Source organism: Sinohyriopsis cumingii, chromosome 13 (genome assembly GCF_028554795.1).
Source record: "Sinohyriopsis cumingii isolate HCF-2022 chromosome 13, ASM2855479v2, whole genome shotgun sequence".
Lineage (NCBI taxonomy): Eukaryota > Metazoa > Mollusca > Bivalvia > Unionida > Unionidae > Sinohyriopsis > Sinohyriopsis cumingii.
This window is the reverse complement of record NC_142973.1, coordinates 12,869,682-12,889,046: the sequence shown is the minus strand read 5'-3', so window position 1 is coordinate 12,889,046 and position 19,365 is coordinate 12,869,682. Positions and strand designations below refer to the sequence as shown.

At 33.1% G+C, this 19,365-nt stretch overlaps 1 protein-coding gene across 3 annotated transcripts in view; it reads right to left on the bottom strand.

The window, feature by feature from the left end:
• Positions 1–17,135, bottom strand: part of LOC149784952 (signal peptide, CUB and EGF-like domain-containing protein 1) — a 297,834-nt gene extending 280,699 nt beyond the window's left edge. The window contains exon 1 of one of the 3 annotated variants that reach the window (XM_089978604.1): positions 16,901–17,135. In XM_089978604.1, coding sequence (XP_089834730.1) covers positions 16,901–16,934 — 34 coding nt within the window. In that variant the 5' untranslated portion in view covers positions 16,935–17,135. The remainder of the gene's footprint in view (positions 1–16,900) is intronic. The other 2 variants (XM_089978603.1, XM_089978606.1) reach the window with 2 other exon arrangements.
• Positions 17,136–19,365: the final 2,230 nt, after the last annotated feature.

Genomic DNA, 19,365 nt, shown 5'->3' with positions numbered 1-19,365 from the left:
GCATTATGGGACAATACAATTTAGGAGTATGGGCATTCTGGTACAGTAAAAGTTAGGAGTATGGGCGTTCTGGGACAACAAATTTAGGAGTATAGTCATTTTGGGACAATGAAAGTTAGTAGTATAGGCAAAAGTCAGGAGTATGGGCATTCTGTGACAATAAAAACTAAGAGTATAGGCATTCTGGGACAATATAAGTTAGTAGCATGGGCAAAAGTCAGGATTATGGGTATTCTTGGACATTACACATTAGGAGTATGGGCATTCTGGGACAATACAAATTAGGAATATGAGAAAAAGTAAGGAGCATAGGGATTCTGGGACAATAAAAGTTAGAAGTATGGGCATTCTGGGACAAAAAAAATTACGATTATAGGCATTCTGGGACAAAGAAAATTAGTAGTATGGGCAAACGTCAGGAGTATGGGCATTTAGTGACAATAACAATTAGGAGTATGGGCAAAAGTCAGGAATATAGGCATTCTGGGACAATAAAAATTAGGAGTAAAGGCATTCTGGGACAATGAAAGTTAGTACAATGGGCAAAAGTTAGTACTATGGGCATCCTGGGATAATAAAAGTTAGGGGTAGGGGTATCCGGGGACAATAAAAGTTAGGGGTAGAGGCATTCTGGGACAATAACACCTGTTAAAAGATGACGTAAAATACAAGTAATTAAAGTAATTAAAAACCATTTCAGTATAAAGCTGCACTGAAAATTTGGTTGAAATCGGAGAATTCTTGTAAAATAATGTCAAACATATATGATATATGAAGGCAGGGAATTAGCGGTCATAATGATGACACAGACAGCTGAAAATTGAGTTTGTTCAGTCATTACCCACCCCATCAACAAAAGTTAAAGGTATAATGACATACGATTTTTTATTATCTTGTTCATTTTTAGGGTTAGAGAATACTTTTCCATAAACATTTTAAAATGTCTGACAAATCATTTTGTATATTATCCGTGGTAATATTAGCAAATAAATGGTATACAATTAAAAATAATATCTGGTAATAGTAAAGCAGGATTGACATATTAGCTCTAGCATCTATGTTTGGTATATATCTGAGTAGAGTCCGGCATTTAAGAACTATTCACCGGGTGTTTAGATGGAATAGTATTTTAAAAAAAAACACGATGTACATGCCGTAAGAATGACTTAATGTCGACTACCAGTGTTGTACTAGTATGAATGAGTCAACCATTAGCGGTTTAATTTCTGTGCAATAAATCCCAACATTTAAAACTTCATTTTCTAATATTCGAAATAAACGTATTTCCGCGAGAAAAGAAGGCAATGCAGCCACGTCCGCCATTTTCAACTTGATTCAAGAATGATTTTCTGTACGTAGCCACCAATCTGATTAAAAGCAGATCTCCGCTGTCTTACCTGAAGCTCTGACGACGACCGGTTAAGGGTCATGTTCTGATGACTTTTGAATTAGCCAATGGAAATGCAGCTTTCAAACCTCTGAAAATGAATCAAATCGTTCGGTATATTTTCATGCTCTTCATCCACACGGCTCGGTCTCCAAACGCAAATATATAAGACGTCATCTGATTATTTATAAAATTAGCGATTATTGGTAATAACATAGGTTACCAGAACATAACCCCTAAGCGATCGCTGTCAGATCTTCGTGTATAATACTGGAGGCTGATTTCATCAGGTTGCGTAGCCGCTGCAATATTTTCTGAACAGATATCACACGAAACAGCAACGAATAGCGGTAGATTTGAAAATGGTTAAAACATTCGCCACAAACTTCCAACCAAGCTGACTAATTGTTCTTATAGAGATGGAAGTACCCCTTCTTGAGTGTACAGTGAATGCTGCAAATAATGCCACCTTCGGAGACATTGGCATTGGACCACGAGTATAGGCAGCGCTCGAAAGAAAATGAATTCTCCATGTTTTCCTCACTGGTTATTATTGTTATTTTTAAAAAGACCTTGTGTATCTTATGTATTGTTAAAACAAGTTTTAGTTCCGAAGCTAACATTTCGTTCATATAGAGACGCATGTACCCGTTCTTGAAAGTGTACTGAATGATGAAAACGACATTTCCTTTTTTATGTATATTTAATTTATATTTTGTGCTTAATTTTTGTCGGTGGTCGCAAGTTGTGAAGAGAATGTTTAATTAGCTAACTTTTGTCGTGAGTGTAAAAGTTCAAGGTCATTCGTGCTTAGAGTTAGACTAGGTTTTTCCGTTGGAAATCTGCACATTAGTTCACCTTATACGCCAAGTGAAAATCTGTATAAATAGCGATCTGATAAACAGTTCATTCCTATTTTAGATCAGTCTTTTAGATATAATTCGAGAGGAATTATTTATATAAAACATTCATTGGAATTAATAAAGTGCTCATTTATCTTTTAGATTTATACAAATTACATTGGGATTTTTGTGAATTCATTCAAAAGTATTCTGGATTGCAACATTTTTGTACATCAGAACATTCACGACTATTGTAAGTCATTTGGAACATTCTATATTTTGGACATATGATTATTTGGGATTTAATTCATCAACTGTAAAATATCAGTTGAATTATCACTTACCCTTTATAGAAATAACAAACATGTTAATTTCACTGAAAATGCTGGTTTCACTTCTTTCTGTTACATATTTTAAGACCTAGAGTGGCAACAGAAATTCAGCATCTGAATTTCTTTAAAAAGTTTAAAAAATACAAAAACTGTCTTTAAAATTCAAATCTACTTTATTTGGGAATGTTCTTTGTCTCTTGTAAAGACTTTAATTTCACACGCTTGGCAAATCTTCAATGAGACCAGCAAGCATCTCATTTAATGTTGAGAACTTTCTTTCAAATCCTACCCAGGATAGAAGAGAGTCTATAAGAAAAATGACAAGTTCCTTCAGCTTGCCATATATTGTGATCTTTCAGAAGCAAAAACATCTTTAACAAAGCAAGAGATAAAGAATATTTTGAATCAGTATTTGGCTGGTAAAGAAAAAATTTGAGTGATAGTGTTTCGGGTTTGACTGGTAAGTCTGTGTCTGATTTTGAAAAGAAATTCAAAGTATTACAGCTAAAACACTAGATGGAATTGGAATTTAAACAAAGCTTCAGCCACAGAAGGTAATACAGATTTAGATAGAGGAAAAGGAGAGGCAGATACATGGAGAAACGGAGATACAAATGCAGAGAGAGAGAGAGAGAGATACCAATACAGATACACAGCGAAGAAGGGGAAATGCGTTAGAGATGACGAGAATTAGAACTTGCAGGAGTAGCATCCCCCACAAGCTAATGTTTCAATCGTATCATAAATATTATGTTGGTACCTCAATTTCTAGGAAAAATGTATATAAATACTTTCTTCACGTAGAGAAAATTGCTGAAAACTTGAAAGGATAGCATTGGGTTTAATATTACAAAGAAGGTTGATAAAGATTATAATAACCTCAGACAGCTCATATAACTGAAGTGTCTAAGAAATGCATACATATTGATGCAAAGACTTATCTTTATAAGCAAAAAGTGTAACTTTGACAATAGTGCCATTACAGACGATGATTAATCCTTGAATAATACAATTTCATTTGTCAGCATGTCTTCTTCTCAGCATTTTTGTGGTAACAATATCATCTCAGTCTCATACGACTACTTCCAAATCTTAATACGTGCAACTTTGAGAAATCAAACATCTGACAAGACTGATCAGAAATCCATATTCTCTTCCTGCGTACACTTATTTCAGTGGTGTCAAGGCCACGGTCTTGTATTGAAAGCAATACACGTAAAACCCCAGTCTGATTCTAATTTGGAAACATATTAACTATTCATGTAGGCTGGTTCTATATAACTTCTTGATGATTCTGCCAAACCATCACGATTAAAATATTAAAGGACAATGGAGCTCCTCGCAGATACGTTGCTTTACCTGTAATGTCTTCAGATGAAAGTGTTCTTATTCAGTGGATATAGTTCAGCTTTGCTATGTTCCTCTGCAATAAGCCAGTTTGGAATTGGGCTTAGTTTCCTGACCCGTAACTGTTGGACCAGTGTTCTTTATCTATATAAGGTATTCGTTTACTACTAGGTGTTGACCTAGGCAGGACAAGATCTCAGTTCATCCACAGGTAACTGAAAAGCCTTGTTTTGCTCAAACTGTTTATCTGAATATGTATGAAATCCATGGTTGTTATCCTTTTTGTACAGTTATTAGAGCCCAAAAAGAGCTCTTGAGAACGATTCTGGTCAGAACATTATTCCTTTAGCTGACACAATTATTGGTCAGGCTTTTGAGGGAGGCATCATTGCTACTCGTATAAATCAATCAGTAAGTATTGATTATATTGATCCTGAAACTAAATGATAGCGAAACTGAAGCCACACAAGTCCCAGTTTGTAACTTTCTGAAAAACGGAGTCTTTATGAGAAAATGGAGACCACCCGAGGTAGCCACTGGTGACGAATGGTCAGCGAGCTGTCAAGTTGTCCTTCTGACGTCATATCGACAGGAAACTCCTTGTTTAGCCCATGAAACTCCCTTGACTGGTCATTTAGGAGTCAGTAAGACTGTTCACAAGATCTTAAATCATTTTTATTGGCCAAAACTTAAAAGCGATATTTCTAAATACTGTAGATCTTGTCACACTTGTCAAATAGGAGAAAAACCCAATCAGAAGATACATATGACACATCTGTAACCTATTCCTGAATCTGACGAACCATTAAGCAGAATAATAGGAGACTGTGTCTGTTCCTTACTTAAGACCAAGTCAGGCAACCAGTACTTGCTTACAATAAAGTGTGCAATTCCTTTGGGAAATATGAAAATAAAACCCATTGTAAATGTTTTGGTAAAGGGGTGGGAGGTTGCATTTGCTGGCCTCCCCAAATCTGTCCAGACTGATGAAGGGTCAAATTTGATGTTTGGAATTTTCCAGTATTTGATGCATGTATTAGGAATACAACAGTTTAAATCTTCTATCACCTTGAAAGTCAAGGGACTTTGATTTCTTCAAACTTTGAAGCTCTGAAGAACATGATTCGGTCATAACGCTTACATACAGGAAAGAATTGGGATGAGGGCATTCAGCGATATAGTTTTTATTCGTATGCTCAAAACCCAAGGTACAATTTTTTTTGTATCAGCACTACTTTTAAATACCGAAAACTCAAATAGAAATACGCTGACACGTTAAATTTTACGGGAGAATAATGTGTTATTAGTTTTCCTTCATATGCAGATATGATTGATACTTAATACGGCATCTTTTACAGGCATGTTTATCAATTTTGATGCAAACAGTCAGCCAATAAGACAGCACTTTCTTCAATCACCCGTACAGATGTCAGACTATTCTGTTGAGGTCAGAACTTTTGTGTCTGGAGCTGAATTCTTAGGCCCAGGCTGACGGCTAAAATATTACGTCAGGTCATTTCGAGGGTACTTTGTTTTTTTTTTTTTCTTTTCTTCTCTCCTTTGTAATTTTCTTTCTATGTTTTGAACCGGGATAGCTCAGCTGGTAGAGAGTTGAACTTGTAATCCAACGGTCACGGGTTCGATATCCTTCCAGGCCAGCCCTCACTGATTGGCTGCCTCGGTGTTTCCCATTTCATCAGCATGATATAATCCATGGTAAAATGCCGTTGAAACCAACGAAAATTATTTATTTCTATCAATGTATTCTTTGAACAGTATGCATGTGTATAAATATTGTTGACAACCTTAAAAAATAGATAATATCCCCTTACAGTATTAAGGTCCCATATACGTTTAAAATTGTCCCGAAATCCATGCGAGCCTATACGCATAGATTATGTCTCAATCATTTATTTTTAGGAACGAATGAGATAGAATAATCGGTCAGATGATGTGCATCATCACCATATAAATGCCAATCCCCTATTGTGAATACGATTTCCGGAAATACCTATCCCGGCACAAACATCGATACGGGAAGGTAACACAACATTGAGTCCGATAGGATGATTCATGGACCACAGCAATTTCGCACAGCATTTATTTGTCAATGAATTTGTTTCGAATTTGGCTTCAAATACCAAAAAGATGACGTGATTTGATTAACAGTAACGCTTTGCTTGTACGCAAATATACTCCCTGAGTTTATTTTCGGCAAACTTCCGACACTAAGCTCAATGACCACCATGGAGAATAAAGTGACCCGAATCAAAATGAATTTATTCAAAATTCAGTTATATGTTGAATTGTATGTCATATTCTAAATTTTGCACTGATTAAGGGATTTACCGTAACGATGAAATCAATTAAGAGAAATTATATTTAAATGCATCAATAAACCAGGAGAAAGGCCTAGATAACCAGACTATAAAGTATATAAATGTCAAACATTATTTTAAGAAAACGCTATGCCATTTTCGTACATCATTGTGTAATATTATAAATATGTTTTAAAGATATTTAAGCCTAATTTTCAAAGTATGTCAATGGACACAGTTGTCATTGATATTAAACATTTTCGATTTCGATTTTAAAAAAAAATATAAACCAGACTCATTGTTGTTACTGTATGGTTGTATGTAAAAGAGATATGGGAATTATTTTATAAGCCCTCATAGACAAGTGAAACAAAGGTAACATTTCATTTGTTCATTGATTTTTGTTACGAGTAACATTGATTTCATATTTCTGACTAATGAATGGGATGGTAGTGTGCCGATCACGTATGACTCATGCACACCTTTATGATGGGTGTACGTCGACCAAGAGTATATGCCTTGCCAGTGTCCACTCAAACTGGATCACATTCTTGTCGAGTGTATCAACTTTTATCCTGTGAGACAGAATTTTAAAAATAAAAAAGAAATTAAATGTGAGCTCAGTTAATAAACTTAACGTTAATGCATCACAAGAAACTATCTTGGAATCTTATGGAAATACGGCTGAACTTCAACACTAAATTTCAAAGATTTTATATTTTCATACCTTTATCTTTAAATTTTACAGAATTTAAGATCTTCAGCATTTATGTTTATTTGGAATGATTTATCTTACCACATTGTAATGCGCAATTCTTTATATTTACATTTTTAAAACTTCATCATTATTGAACACCGTATAAGCATTACTGCACTGACGTGAAGATATGCAATAATACATACATACATACATACATACATACATACATATATACATACATACATACATGCATACATACATGCATGCATACCTGCATACACACATACATACACACATACATACATACATACATACATACATGCATGCATACCTGCATACACACATACATACACACATACATACATACATACATACATACATACATACATACATACATACATACATACATTCATACATACATACATACATACTGTGATGTATACATACAACGTGCGTTAAATGCCTTAAAAGTTTCAAATAGTCAACAGATCGTTTCTCGGATTAAAGTTTCAATTTCCTGACAGATTTATTTATTGTACGACATTTTACATTTTGAGTCACTTGAACAAGTTTTGTTCACCCTAAAAAAAAAATCGCGTTTTCTCCTTGTATATACATCCTGGCTATGTATGTACCTCCTCCTAAAATAGTGTAGGTCGGCCAATATTTTATCTCGCATCTTAAAGAGTCGTTATCAGTGCAATACTAAATGTTGCTCCTAGCCACAATGATCCTAAATGTAGATATCTAGCGACTGGGGACGGCCTATGGCTGTCAACCGCCACTAAAGCACGCTATCGGATAAACTGTCCATAGGGAAAAACCGTATATACGTCTCTGTGAGATAGGAATTATCAGGTTTCAGTTCGGACATCAATCTGTCCCTGTAACATGATTCAGAAAATTATGAAGTAGGTTGGATTCGAAGTTAAACCCCTTCCATATTTTGTTCCTCTCAAAAAGATATTTCGCTCATCATGAGTCCTGGAACGGTTTTTTGGCGATCTGACCAAAGACAGTTTCGCCTTTGTAAGACAATTTTAGCGAACCCTCGGACCTATGTAAGGCAATTTGCAGACCCCTCAGTTTTGAAAGAATGATTAAAGGGGAACCAGATTTTTATTAAATCGTGGCAAGATGTCGAAACAAGAACTAATCATGTCGCTGAAAAAATACCAGTAAAAAAAATATAAGCCATGACAAATATTATATATTGTGCTCGCTAGCACGAATATGTTTGGGATTGTAAAAAATATCTAACTAAAACATACCCTTGTTTACCTGCAAAGAAGAAAGGTAGTTCATTTTATGTCGTAAGGTTATTGTCTGAGAACTGAAACCTGTTTATACCAACATGATAATTTTTATTATTTAAATGCGTATTTTATACATATTACATATGTAACTATGTTGTTACTTGAATGTGCATTTTATACATATTATTTATTGTGTAGCTGTTTTACTCTTTAAATGTGTATTTTATACGTGTTATTTATTGTCTAGCTGTTTTACTCTTTAAATGTGTATTTTATACATATTATCTATTGTGTAGCTGTTTTACTCTTTAAATGTGTATTTTATACATAATATTTATTGTGTAGCTATTTTATTACTGAAATGTGTATTTTATGCATATTTTTTATTGTGTAGCCGTTTAATACTTAAATGTGTATTTTAGACATATTTTTTATTGTGTGGCTGTTTAATACTTAAATGCATTATGATGGTTGCACGCTTGAAATATACCATAAAACAAATTTGTCACATTAACAAACATTAAATTAATATTATAAATACATACATATTTACGTATACATACATAAACACGCACATCGCATATGTATATAAACACTCTCTCTGTATGTATGTATGTATGTATGTATGTATACATACATACATACATACATACATACATACATACATACATACATATAGAGTATGATATAAAATAAGTATACAAATACAACACGTTGGTTAAGACATTACAAATGAACGTATGATAAGAAACACACACTCACTTCGATAATCATTAATATCAACAGTATTTACCTCTCACTCTTTATTTATATCTTTCCTGTTAATGTGTAGTAATCATTTGGATAATGTTATGTTGAAGACCATAACAAATCATGCTGAAGACCATAATAAATCATGTTGAAGACCATAGCCAATCATGTTGAAGACGATAATAAATCATGTTGAAGACTATAATAAATCATGTTGAAGACCATAATAAATCATGTTGAAGACCATAATGAACAATGTTGAAGACCATAACCAAACATGTTGAAGACCATAATAAATCACGTTGAAGACCATAACAAATCACATTGAAGACCATAACCAATCATGTTGAAGACCATAACCAATCATGTTGAAGACCATAATAAATCATGTTGAAGACCATAATAAATCATGTTGAAGACCATAGCCAATCATGTTGAAGACTATAATAATTCATGTTGAAGACCATAATAAATCACGTTGAAGACCATAACCAATCATGTTGAAGACCATAACAAATCATGTTGAAGACCATAACAAATCATGTTGAAGACCATAATAAATCACGTTGAAGGCCATAACCAATCATGTTGAAGACCATAACCAATCATGTTGAAGACCATAATAAATCACGTTGAAGACCATAACCAATCATGTTGAAGACCATAACAAATCATGTTGAAGACCATAACAAATCATGTTGAAGACCATAATAAATCACGTTGAAGACCATAACCAATCATGATGAAGACCATAACCAATCATGTTGAAGACCATAATAAATCATGTTGAAGACCATAACAAATCACGTTGAAGACCATAATAAATCACGTTGAAGATCATAACCATGTTTTCTTCCATGGCAAATATTATCAAGTTACACTGTGTATATCTCTTGACTTCTACGGATTCATTTAATTATATTTAAAGAAAAAGGTCACATGATTTTTCACGTCTAAAATTGTGTTACAAAATTGTAAATCTGCTATATTCATCACTGACAGACTCTGACCAAATCCAATATACTACTTTCACTCTTATTCCAATATACTACTTTCAATCTTAATCCAATATAATACTTTCAATCTTAATCCAATATATATCTTTCAATCTTAATCAAATATACTACTTTCAACCTTAATCCAAAATACTACTTTCAATCTTAGTCCAATATACTACTTTCAATCTTAATCCAATATACTACTTTCAATCTTAATCCAATATACTAGACCGCTCCGGTGGCCTAGTGGTTAGAGCGTCCGCCTTGGATGCGGGAGGTCGTGGGTTCGATCCCCGGTCGAGTCATACCAAAGACTTATTAAAATGGTGCTGACAGGTGCCTCGCTTGGCGCTCAGCGTTAAGAGGTTAGTGTTAGGACTGGTCGGCCTGAAGTCATTCATGCTACATGTATGCGGCATGATGCCCCAGTGCTAGACATCACTATAAACCGCCACACTGCAGACATCATAGCGATATGACTGAAACATTGTTAAAGCTACGTTAAAAATCCAAATCACACACACACACACACACATATACACAATACTACTTTCAATCTTAGTCCGATATAATACTTTCAATCTTAATCCGATATACTACTTTCACTCTTAATCCGATATACTACTTTCAATCTTAATCCAATATGCTACTTTCAATCTTAATCCAATATACTACTATTCACTCTTAATCCAAGATACTACGTTCAATCTTAATCCGATATACTACTTTTAATCTTAATCCGATAAACTGCTTTCAGTCTTAATCCAATATCGTATACTACATTCGATCTTAATTCGATATACTACTTTCAATAAAGAGTCTCTGTATTTACCATATATAACGACTAAAAAGTAGATCAACTATATACTACATCAAGTGCTAGCGAGTACAAAAAAAACAAAATTTTGAATGAGGCATAAGACCTAAAAAGAAATGCGATATTAGACTTAACGCATATTTAATATCCGTACAAAATCTCAGATTTGCTGATCAAATGCAGAAAACTGTATCTGAGAGAGGGAGAGAGAGAGAGAGAGATTCTTTTATTCCTCCATTTTTCTTAAGATTTTATGATAATGTAAAGAAATGCAATACCATACATACGGGCACGAAAATACGCGTTCAGTATTTAAGCACTGTTTATTATTTATAAATCAAGAGTTAGCAAAATTATAAATCGAGTAATACCAACACTATTAAATGTATATGCTTTCAAATATTACACCTGAAGTATATATACCATTATCAATCACTTGCTTTTAGTTTCTACTAACTGAGATTAAGTTTTCTGTTGAAAAAGTTAATATCCATCAGACATACTTTTATCCATGGATTAACTTGCTAATTTACGACATTTTGCAACTTCTCAAAATAAAACTTAAAATATGAGACGATAAAAATAATCTCCTACTCGCTGTGCAGTTCAATACAATTATTTCTTCCATTATATTCTGTGCAAGTTCTCTAATCATTCGAATATATAATATCCTGTATCTTAATAAAATACTTGATAGAGAGTTTTATTACATTAATCCATGACTCGAGTTCTAATGAAATACTTGATAGAGAGTCTTATTACATTAATCCATGACTCGAGTTCTAATGAAATACTTGATAGAGAGTCTTATTACATTAATCCATGACTCGAGTTCTAATGAAATACTTGATAGAAAGTCTTATTACATTAATCCATGACTCGAGTTCTAATGAAATACTTGATAGAGAGTCTTATTACATTAATCCATGACTCGAGTTCTAATGAAATACTTGATAGAGAGTCTTATTACATTAATCCATGACTCGAGTTCTAATGAAATACTTGATAGAGAGTCTTATTACATTAATCCATGACTCGAGTTCTAATGAAATACTTGATAGTTCTAATCATTCTGAAGCATCGTTGATACCACCAAGTAGCATAATCAGTATATTTTCATCTAACTCATCACAGAAATCACAACAAATCTCTAGAGGCATGTATGAAAATAGATTCCCCATCAAATGGTTTCTGTCGTCCAAGGTTAAGGGACAATTTATTCAAATATGTAAAATACGGTTATCACGTGTTTTCCAAACAGTCAATATCATATTTCCAATACGAATTCACTTCGCATATTCCATTTTTCTGTTTGAATCAGTATAAGCGAGTTTCCATAAATAGCAATTTTAGTCCTGGTTTAATTATTAAAAATCGACCCAATCCCTCATATGGATTTTTGAGATTGGGTTCTCTTCGAGATTTTGTCACTTAATATCTTTATTCGGAATACGAACATTTTCCTTATCTCTCTAGTGTGACATTAACCGATAGATTCTCACACTCAAAAAATAACAAACACTTCATGCGATAATAAGAAATTTGAAGTTACTAAGTATGCTAAGAAAATAAATCAAAAGCTATGCGTCAGTTTTGGCCACTGCATTAGAGAAGACCTTGTGAAATAATGAAATTGTTTATAGTCATTCATTTCTGGGTATCAGGTATCATTTTTATTTTACTAGTATATTCATAAAGGTCATTTAAAGAGAAGCAGCGAAGTTACTTCCCCGCAAAAATAAAATATTTTTTAAAAAGGTGGATTGGTGGATGGGATTATGAAGGGTAATTGTAACAGAAATATTGCATCTACCTTCTTGCTGTTGCTTCTCATATATTGCACTCATACGTTGTTCATTTTATACATGTGTTGTTCATTTTATACATGTGTTGTTCATTTTATACATGTGTTGCTCATTTTATGCATATGGTGTTCATTTTATACGTGTGTTGTTCATTTTATACATGTGTTGCTCATTTTATGCATACGGTGTTCATTTTGTACATATGTTGTTCATTTTATACATGTGTTGTTCATGTTATGCATATGTTGTTCATTTTATAAGTGTTGTTCATTTTATGAATGTGTTGTTCATTTTATGCATATGTTGTTTATTTTATGCATATGTTGTTCATTTTATACATGTGTTGTTCATTTTATACATGTGTTGTTCATTTTATGCATGTGTTGTTCATTCTATGCATATGTTGTTCATTTTATACGTGTGTTGTTCATTTTGTATATGTGTTGTTAATTGTATGCATATGTTGTTCATTTTATGCATATGTTGTTCATTTTATACATGTGTTGTTCATTTTATGCATTGGTTATTCATTTTATGCATTCATTTTATGCATATTTTGTTCATTTTATGCATATGTTCAATAATACTCGTACTTTACCTTTTATACCATTAGCAACAAAACCTTTCCTATGTGTTCAACCATTTGGTTTTTAAATGGTTTACAGTGATATTGTATAAAATGCAAATAAAAACGATTATTAAAGTATGTTTAACATACTTGTATGGTTTCTAATACACACACACACACACACACACACACACACACATATATATATATATATATATATATATATACATACATACATACATACATACATACATACATACATACATACACTTGTATGGCTTCTAACATCGCCTTCAAGAAGATATAGGTTATGACCATTCATCATATTCTATTGTATTACATACATTACGTGCAAATATCCCATTATCCAGCAATTTCTTCGCATGATACTATCCGTTCATCTATATCATCTCTATATCCAGTATTTCGTCATATGATAATATCCGTTCATATCTAGCATCTCTATATCCAGCTATTTCGTCATATGATAATATCAGTTCATATCTAGTATCTCTATATGGCCAGATCATAACCAAACTCAAGCATAATTCAAAATTAAAAATCCTTCGTGTTGTTCGCACCTCGCCTGACTGGTAGCCGTGGTGGCCAAAATGGTTAGCGTGCCGGACTCGCGACCAAAATTTTGCGGGTTCGAATCCTACCATTGGACCAGCTACCGCTCAAAAATGTGACACCAGCTATATGCCATAGTAGCATCAGAGGTATGAAAATGATTCAAATATCGGTGCTACCAGTATATTTATTGGAAGGATGTTAATGTGCAACAGTCTTCAATTGGTGTACGGTAAGAAATCAAAACAAATAATCACCAATCTCACAATTTCCGGACATCTTTTTCACGGTATTCATGTTCTTGTAGTTTATCTACGTTTCGCAAACAATCAGGTCAATTTATCTAACATGTGCTTTATAATGTTTCTCAAACTTTAGTCATGCCTTTTTAAAAGTAAATTTTGCAATGCAAGAAGTATCTAGTAGACACTTGAAATTAATTAGAACCATTGTTTTTATCCAGTAGACACTTGAAATGAAGCAGAATCACTGTTTTTATCCAGTATACACTTTAAATTAATTAGAAACGTTGTTTTTATCATGTAGACATTTGAAATTAATTAGAATGACTCTTTATGGAATTTCGGTTTTTCTCTGAGCAATATTAAGTAACTTCTCTACCTTTCCTAAACTATGTGTTGAATCAACGAGCTCAAAGATTGATTTCCATTTATATTTCAATTTCTTTCATGAAAATAAACCTTTGTCAAGAAAATGTTCTGGAATATTATTTAAAATCTTCTTCCGAAGAAAATTTTGAACAAATTAAAATTAAAGTTTCATGCCAAGATATACGTCTGTTGCCCATCTTGAGTCCAATCACAACAAATTGGGGGGGGGGGGCACGGTTAAAAAAAATTCACAACAAATATTACTTCATACTAGAACGGAGTAAGCTTTATAGTTCCAACAGCTTATAGTAGACTCTTCACAACACTGTAGATTAGGGTCGGGGAATACATATATACAAATATAATAGGGGAAATTAAAATATTCAAAGCTGGATGATAACAATAAGATGAGTATTAAAAATAAAATAAAGAAACGTCGGCATTATAATTAAATACTTTACATTTTTTATGAGAGGAAAGCATTGTTAAGGAAGAAATTTTAAAAAGTTTAACTGAGTCATAGAAAAAGGAAGAGGAAAAAAATTTCAGACTGCAAGAAATAACATAGAAAGCTTACAGCTTATTCGTTGCATACCAACCTTATAAGGAACTAAAGTTGTAAAATAACGTAGAAATATCGTATGAAATAATAATAATAATAATAATAATAATAATAATAACATCAACAACAACAATAATAATAACAACAACAACAATAATAATAATAATAATAATAATAATGATTTTGTACAGAGTTTAAGTCTTATAAAGCTCGAAGCGCTTTACAATATCGGTTGCCATAAGAACATAGATTGCAAAAAAAACCACCAAAAAACCCACCACGACACTGGAATTATAAACAAAGCATGACGAAATAACAAAGAATGAAGAAAGACTATGGAGTCTTTTTAAGGCATGTTAGTTCTGAACTTGAAGCTGAATAAGGTCAGATTAATAATGCTCTTGATCGTCAATAAGTGTCAATGTGCAGAAAGTTGCGGCAACCCAATTATGCCTGATCCAAATGGGAGATGGTACATTTTATAAGATGACAGCCATTATATGCAGTCATGGTGTTACCAAATATACTTTATTCTTCTTGAATTTCTTTACAATCTGGCATCTCTATCCAGGTAGCATATTCGCTGAGGTGACCGCAGTAGTAATTTTGACTTTATTGAAAAAACAAATAAACATATATACGCTACTAAGATCAGTGAAATATATTGGGGGTAGACTCAAATCAATTGGTGACAGTGACAAATACTGCAATAAATGAGAGAAGGTGAGAAGATCGTGGAAGGAAAATATGTAAATATATACATCATATTTTAGTAGTTTACCAAAGTTATTAAGAGAACGTGTGAGATGGTAGCATGTTAAAAGGCACTGAGACATACTTGTTTCTAAACGGGCGCCCCATGAATTCTAATTACCGATAAGTTGTGAGGCGAATTGATTTCAACACGTGTCCAGACCCATTGCACCAACAAATTACAAGTATTATGACAGAATGATAAACGGACTGACGAAAACATCATATTTCTAAAACTCCCATTAAACGAATATGACTAAAAGACACTCTAGCATCGTTCGAAATAAATTTGTGTTTATTTATTCGCATAGTACGGAAATTTCTTGGCTGGTTGATTGATTTGGATGTTTGGCTCGTGTCTTAATCTGTCTTTTTCCTTTTTATTGTTGTCACTGACATATTCCATCTCCATTTAGTTTTATTTCCAAAATATTTTACGGCCTGTCCTAATTTTTTAATTATTTGTTGACTTATTTTTATATTTTTGCTGTTATTACCTGGTTTATTTATTTGTACAATACACTGCAAGTTTTGCTACTCATAAATAACTACAAAGAAAGATATATTTTTGAAGTAGCACTTTTTGAAAACAAATATGTATTTGACTTATTTTGTTGCAAACAGTCCTGGCTTCTGGCCAGCTTTTCAAACTGAATAAACACGATAGACATTGCACAACATAATAGATACTGAGCTTTGTTTTACCCTTAGAAGTGTTGAGTTACGTGTATGCATTTACATTTTAACTTAATGAACTCTAAATTTCGACAAACGTCAGATGATATAATCATGACATAATTCATCAAGACATGTTTAATTAACTAAACGCAAGAGATCTGAGATTTTAAAATACACAAGCAGCAACCACCACTACAACTTCCAAAAATACCAAACTTATAACGACACAGGTAACAAACGCTTCCATTATATTTGTTAATACCAACACTCCCAGGACTATTTCTTATTTTACTACTAGTTTTTCTGCGGAAAAATAAACATTTAAATTATGTACAAGTAGAAATAATAGGAATAATGATAGTTAATAATAATAATAATAATAATAATAATAACTTTAGTAGCAAATAAATTAGGATATTGACCTACTAACATTGTACGATTGAAACATAATCCTGTCAATTTGACTATCAATGGAGTGGCTTAAGTTCACGGTATGGCTTTTCCGCACAAAAGTTAGAGAAACATGCGATAATTTCAAACTTGAAGCATTATTGTATTCTAGAACAGAATTTGTCTCTCTGATTGAAAAAACATACAACTTACCTGCCAGAATCAATGTCCACTGTACTACATCCATTTTGACGGATTGGCCACTAATCCATAAAAAAATGAGTACACCTTCGTTCAGGACTGGCTGATTTGTGTCACTATACACTTCAACGGTTACTTTTTGATCTTGGGTTGAAAATCAAATGAGGTTTACGTTGCAAAACACACTGAATAGATGCGTGGAGAGTGTGTCATTCATGGCATAGTTTTTACGCGGGGCATGCGTTCTGTACCGTTATTAAAACCCACTTTGGAACAGCTATCGTTATAAACGTGTACACAAACCCCATGTAATAGATAAACTTGTTTAAGTGCTGCTACTCTATTTGCTTCATTAGACCTCTACGTTTCAGAGAGGAAAGTATGTATAGAAACAGTACAGTCATAACTCTTGTGAAAAACCTAATTTTTAGGACAAAATCTCGCAACCTGTTAGTCCCAACACTGGACAATTTAGCAATGTTACTGGAAGAGAAAAATATGCGAGAAGGATCTAAGTAGTGGTTGTAAATGTCCATTTGCCTGACCGGTAAAGCTAACTATACGTTTCCAAGGGTTTGAATATTCGACATAGTTTTTCGCATAGAAACACCACTAGAGTAACAATAAATGTCGTCCCTCTTTTATTCTTAATCGCACAAATGCGGAAATTACACAGGCACCTTTCGTTTCGCTAACATTTAGTTTACGGTTCAAACGAAACCAATGAGGCGGACTAATTCGAAGCAGGCTTTCCCTCTGGGTAAAACAGCCCAAAAGACTTCGTCGGTCTGTCAATTGTATTTATGTCGAGTGTGCGAGATCCGATTGAGAGAAATCGAGCAATTGACACTTCAATCAACAATTGCTTTCTACAACAGAGCAGCACCTTCAATTAAAGTGACAAATTGTCTTGACACCGCTTTATACGCCGGTTAAACTACTCCTACTGCGTGAAAATCACAAAATACTTCATTTGTTCTCATATTATCATTTTCGTGTATTGTAAAAGATTACCCATCAGGCCGATAGCCTTTCGGTGACCTTTCATTATTATCCTTCAGATATATAAAGAAGGTGACACGATTAATGGGGATGTTTTGAATGGAATCTCGTATTCTGAGCAAATATGAGTTTTCGCTTACTGCACCGGTATGATTATTGAATTAAATGAATTATATGTTAAACATGCACCTTTGGCACCCGAGTAAGTACCAAGTAGCGCAAATTTACAAATATCTTACGTCACTTAATACTTTATGTAAATAGAATAAGAAAAAAAAATAAGGGGGTGGGCAGTTCACGCTCTGAACTATAAAAGACTCGATCTCAGCTATACAACTTATCAAGTTATGACTGTTTGTTTGTCTGTCTGTAGGTAGGTAGGTAGTTAGGTAGGTCCGGATGAACAAATGAATGACTGGCTATGAACAAAATGTGAAACTAGAATAAGAATGTACAATGACTTCATACTTCTTTCCGTTCGTCTGAGATATATTATTGGAATTATAAATGTACTTACTCGCGTGTACATTGTAATACAAATACGTATTTTGTTAGTATGCCTTTCAAATTGAAGGAGAAAAAAATGAGAGGTGTTCCTTGCGCCATATTCTGATGGAAAAATCGTCAGAAAGATCTGGTGGTAATTGTTGAAAGGCGGACACTCCACTACATACGAAACAAACTGATTTACCAAGGCTTATTCTGAACTGGGCCTTATTACTGTTATTTACTGGTGACGCTAAATATGCGATTAATTACACGTCGATAAGAACCTGCTAGATCCTAATTAGCATTGAAAACGTCCATGAAAATATTACCAAGGTTGTGAAATTATGAAATGTTGTATGCAATCATTTCCAATTACAATGTATATTTGCGCGATAAATTTTCACACACACACACACACAGATATATATATATATATATATATATATATATATATATATATATATATATATATATATATATATATATATAAGATTAAGAATTTTTAATATACTTTATTACTTCATCGGTATGAACCTCTTCTCTTATTAGCATTTGTATTTAAAAGCAAATTCTTTTTAATTCGATACTTTCTTTTCATCCATCTAAATAAAATATTTAAAGTCTCAGAGACATTTGCAATTCCCCAAAATATGACTCTGAAGTTTTGCATTATGTAAAATTCTCAACTGCATCCATCTAAGTTTGTGAAAGTCTGCAAGTTTGTTAATGTTAACCATTGGTTTGAAACCAACTGAAGTCCTCATTTTCCTTTAAGAAATGTTTCTAAGCCTTAGTATTTCATTATTTTAAGTCATTTGTTTCGTAGTTTTTCCTTTATAAAAACTCAACATATTGTTTTTGGTCTGTTCCGTACATTATACAGCATTAAAATACATTGAAAATATACAGTCTATTTTAGACGTCATTTTCATGTCTCTACGTTCTGCTGCCATTTTGGTAAAGCAAAATATTAATATTTAGATAAT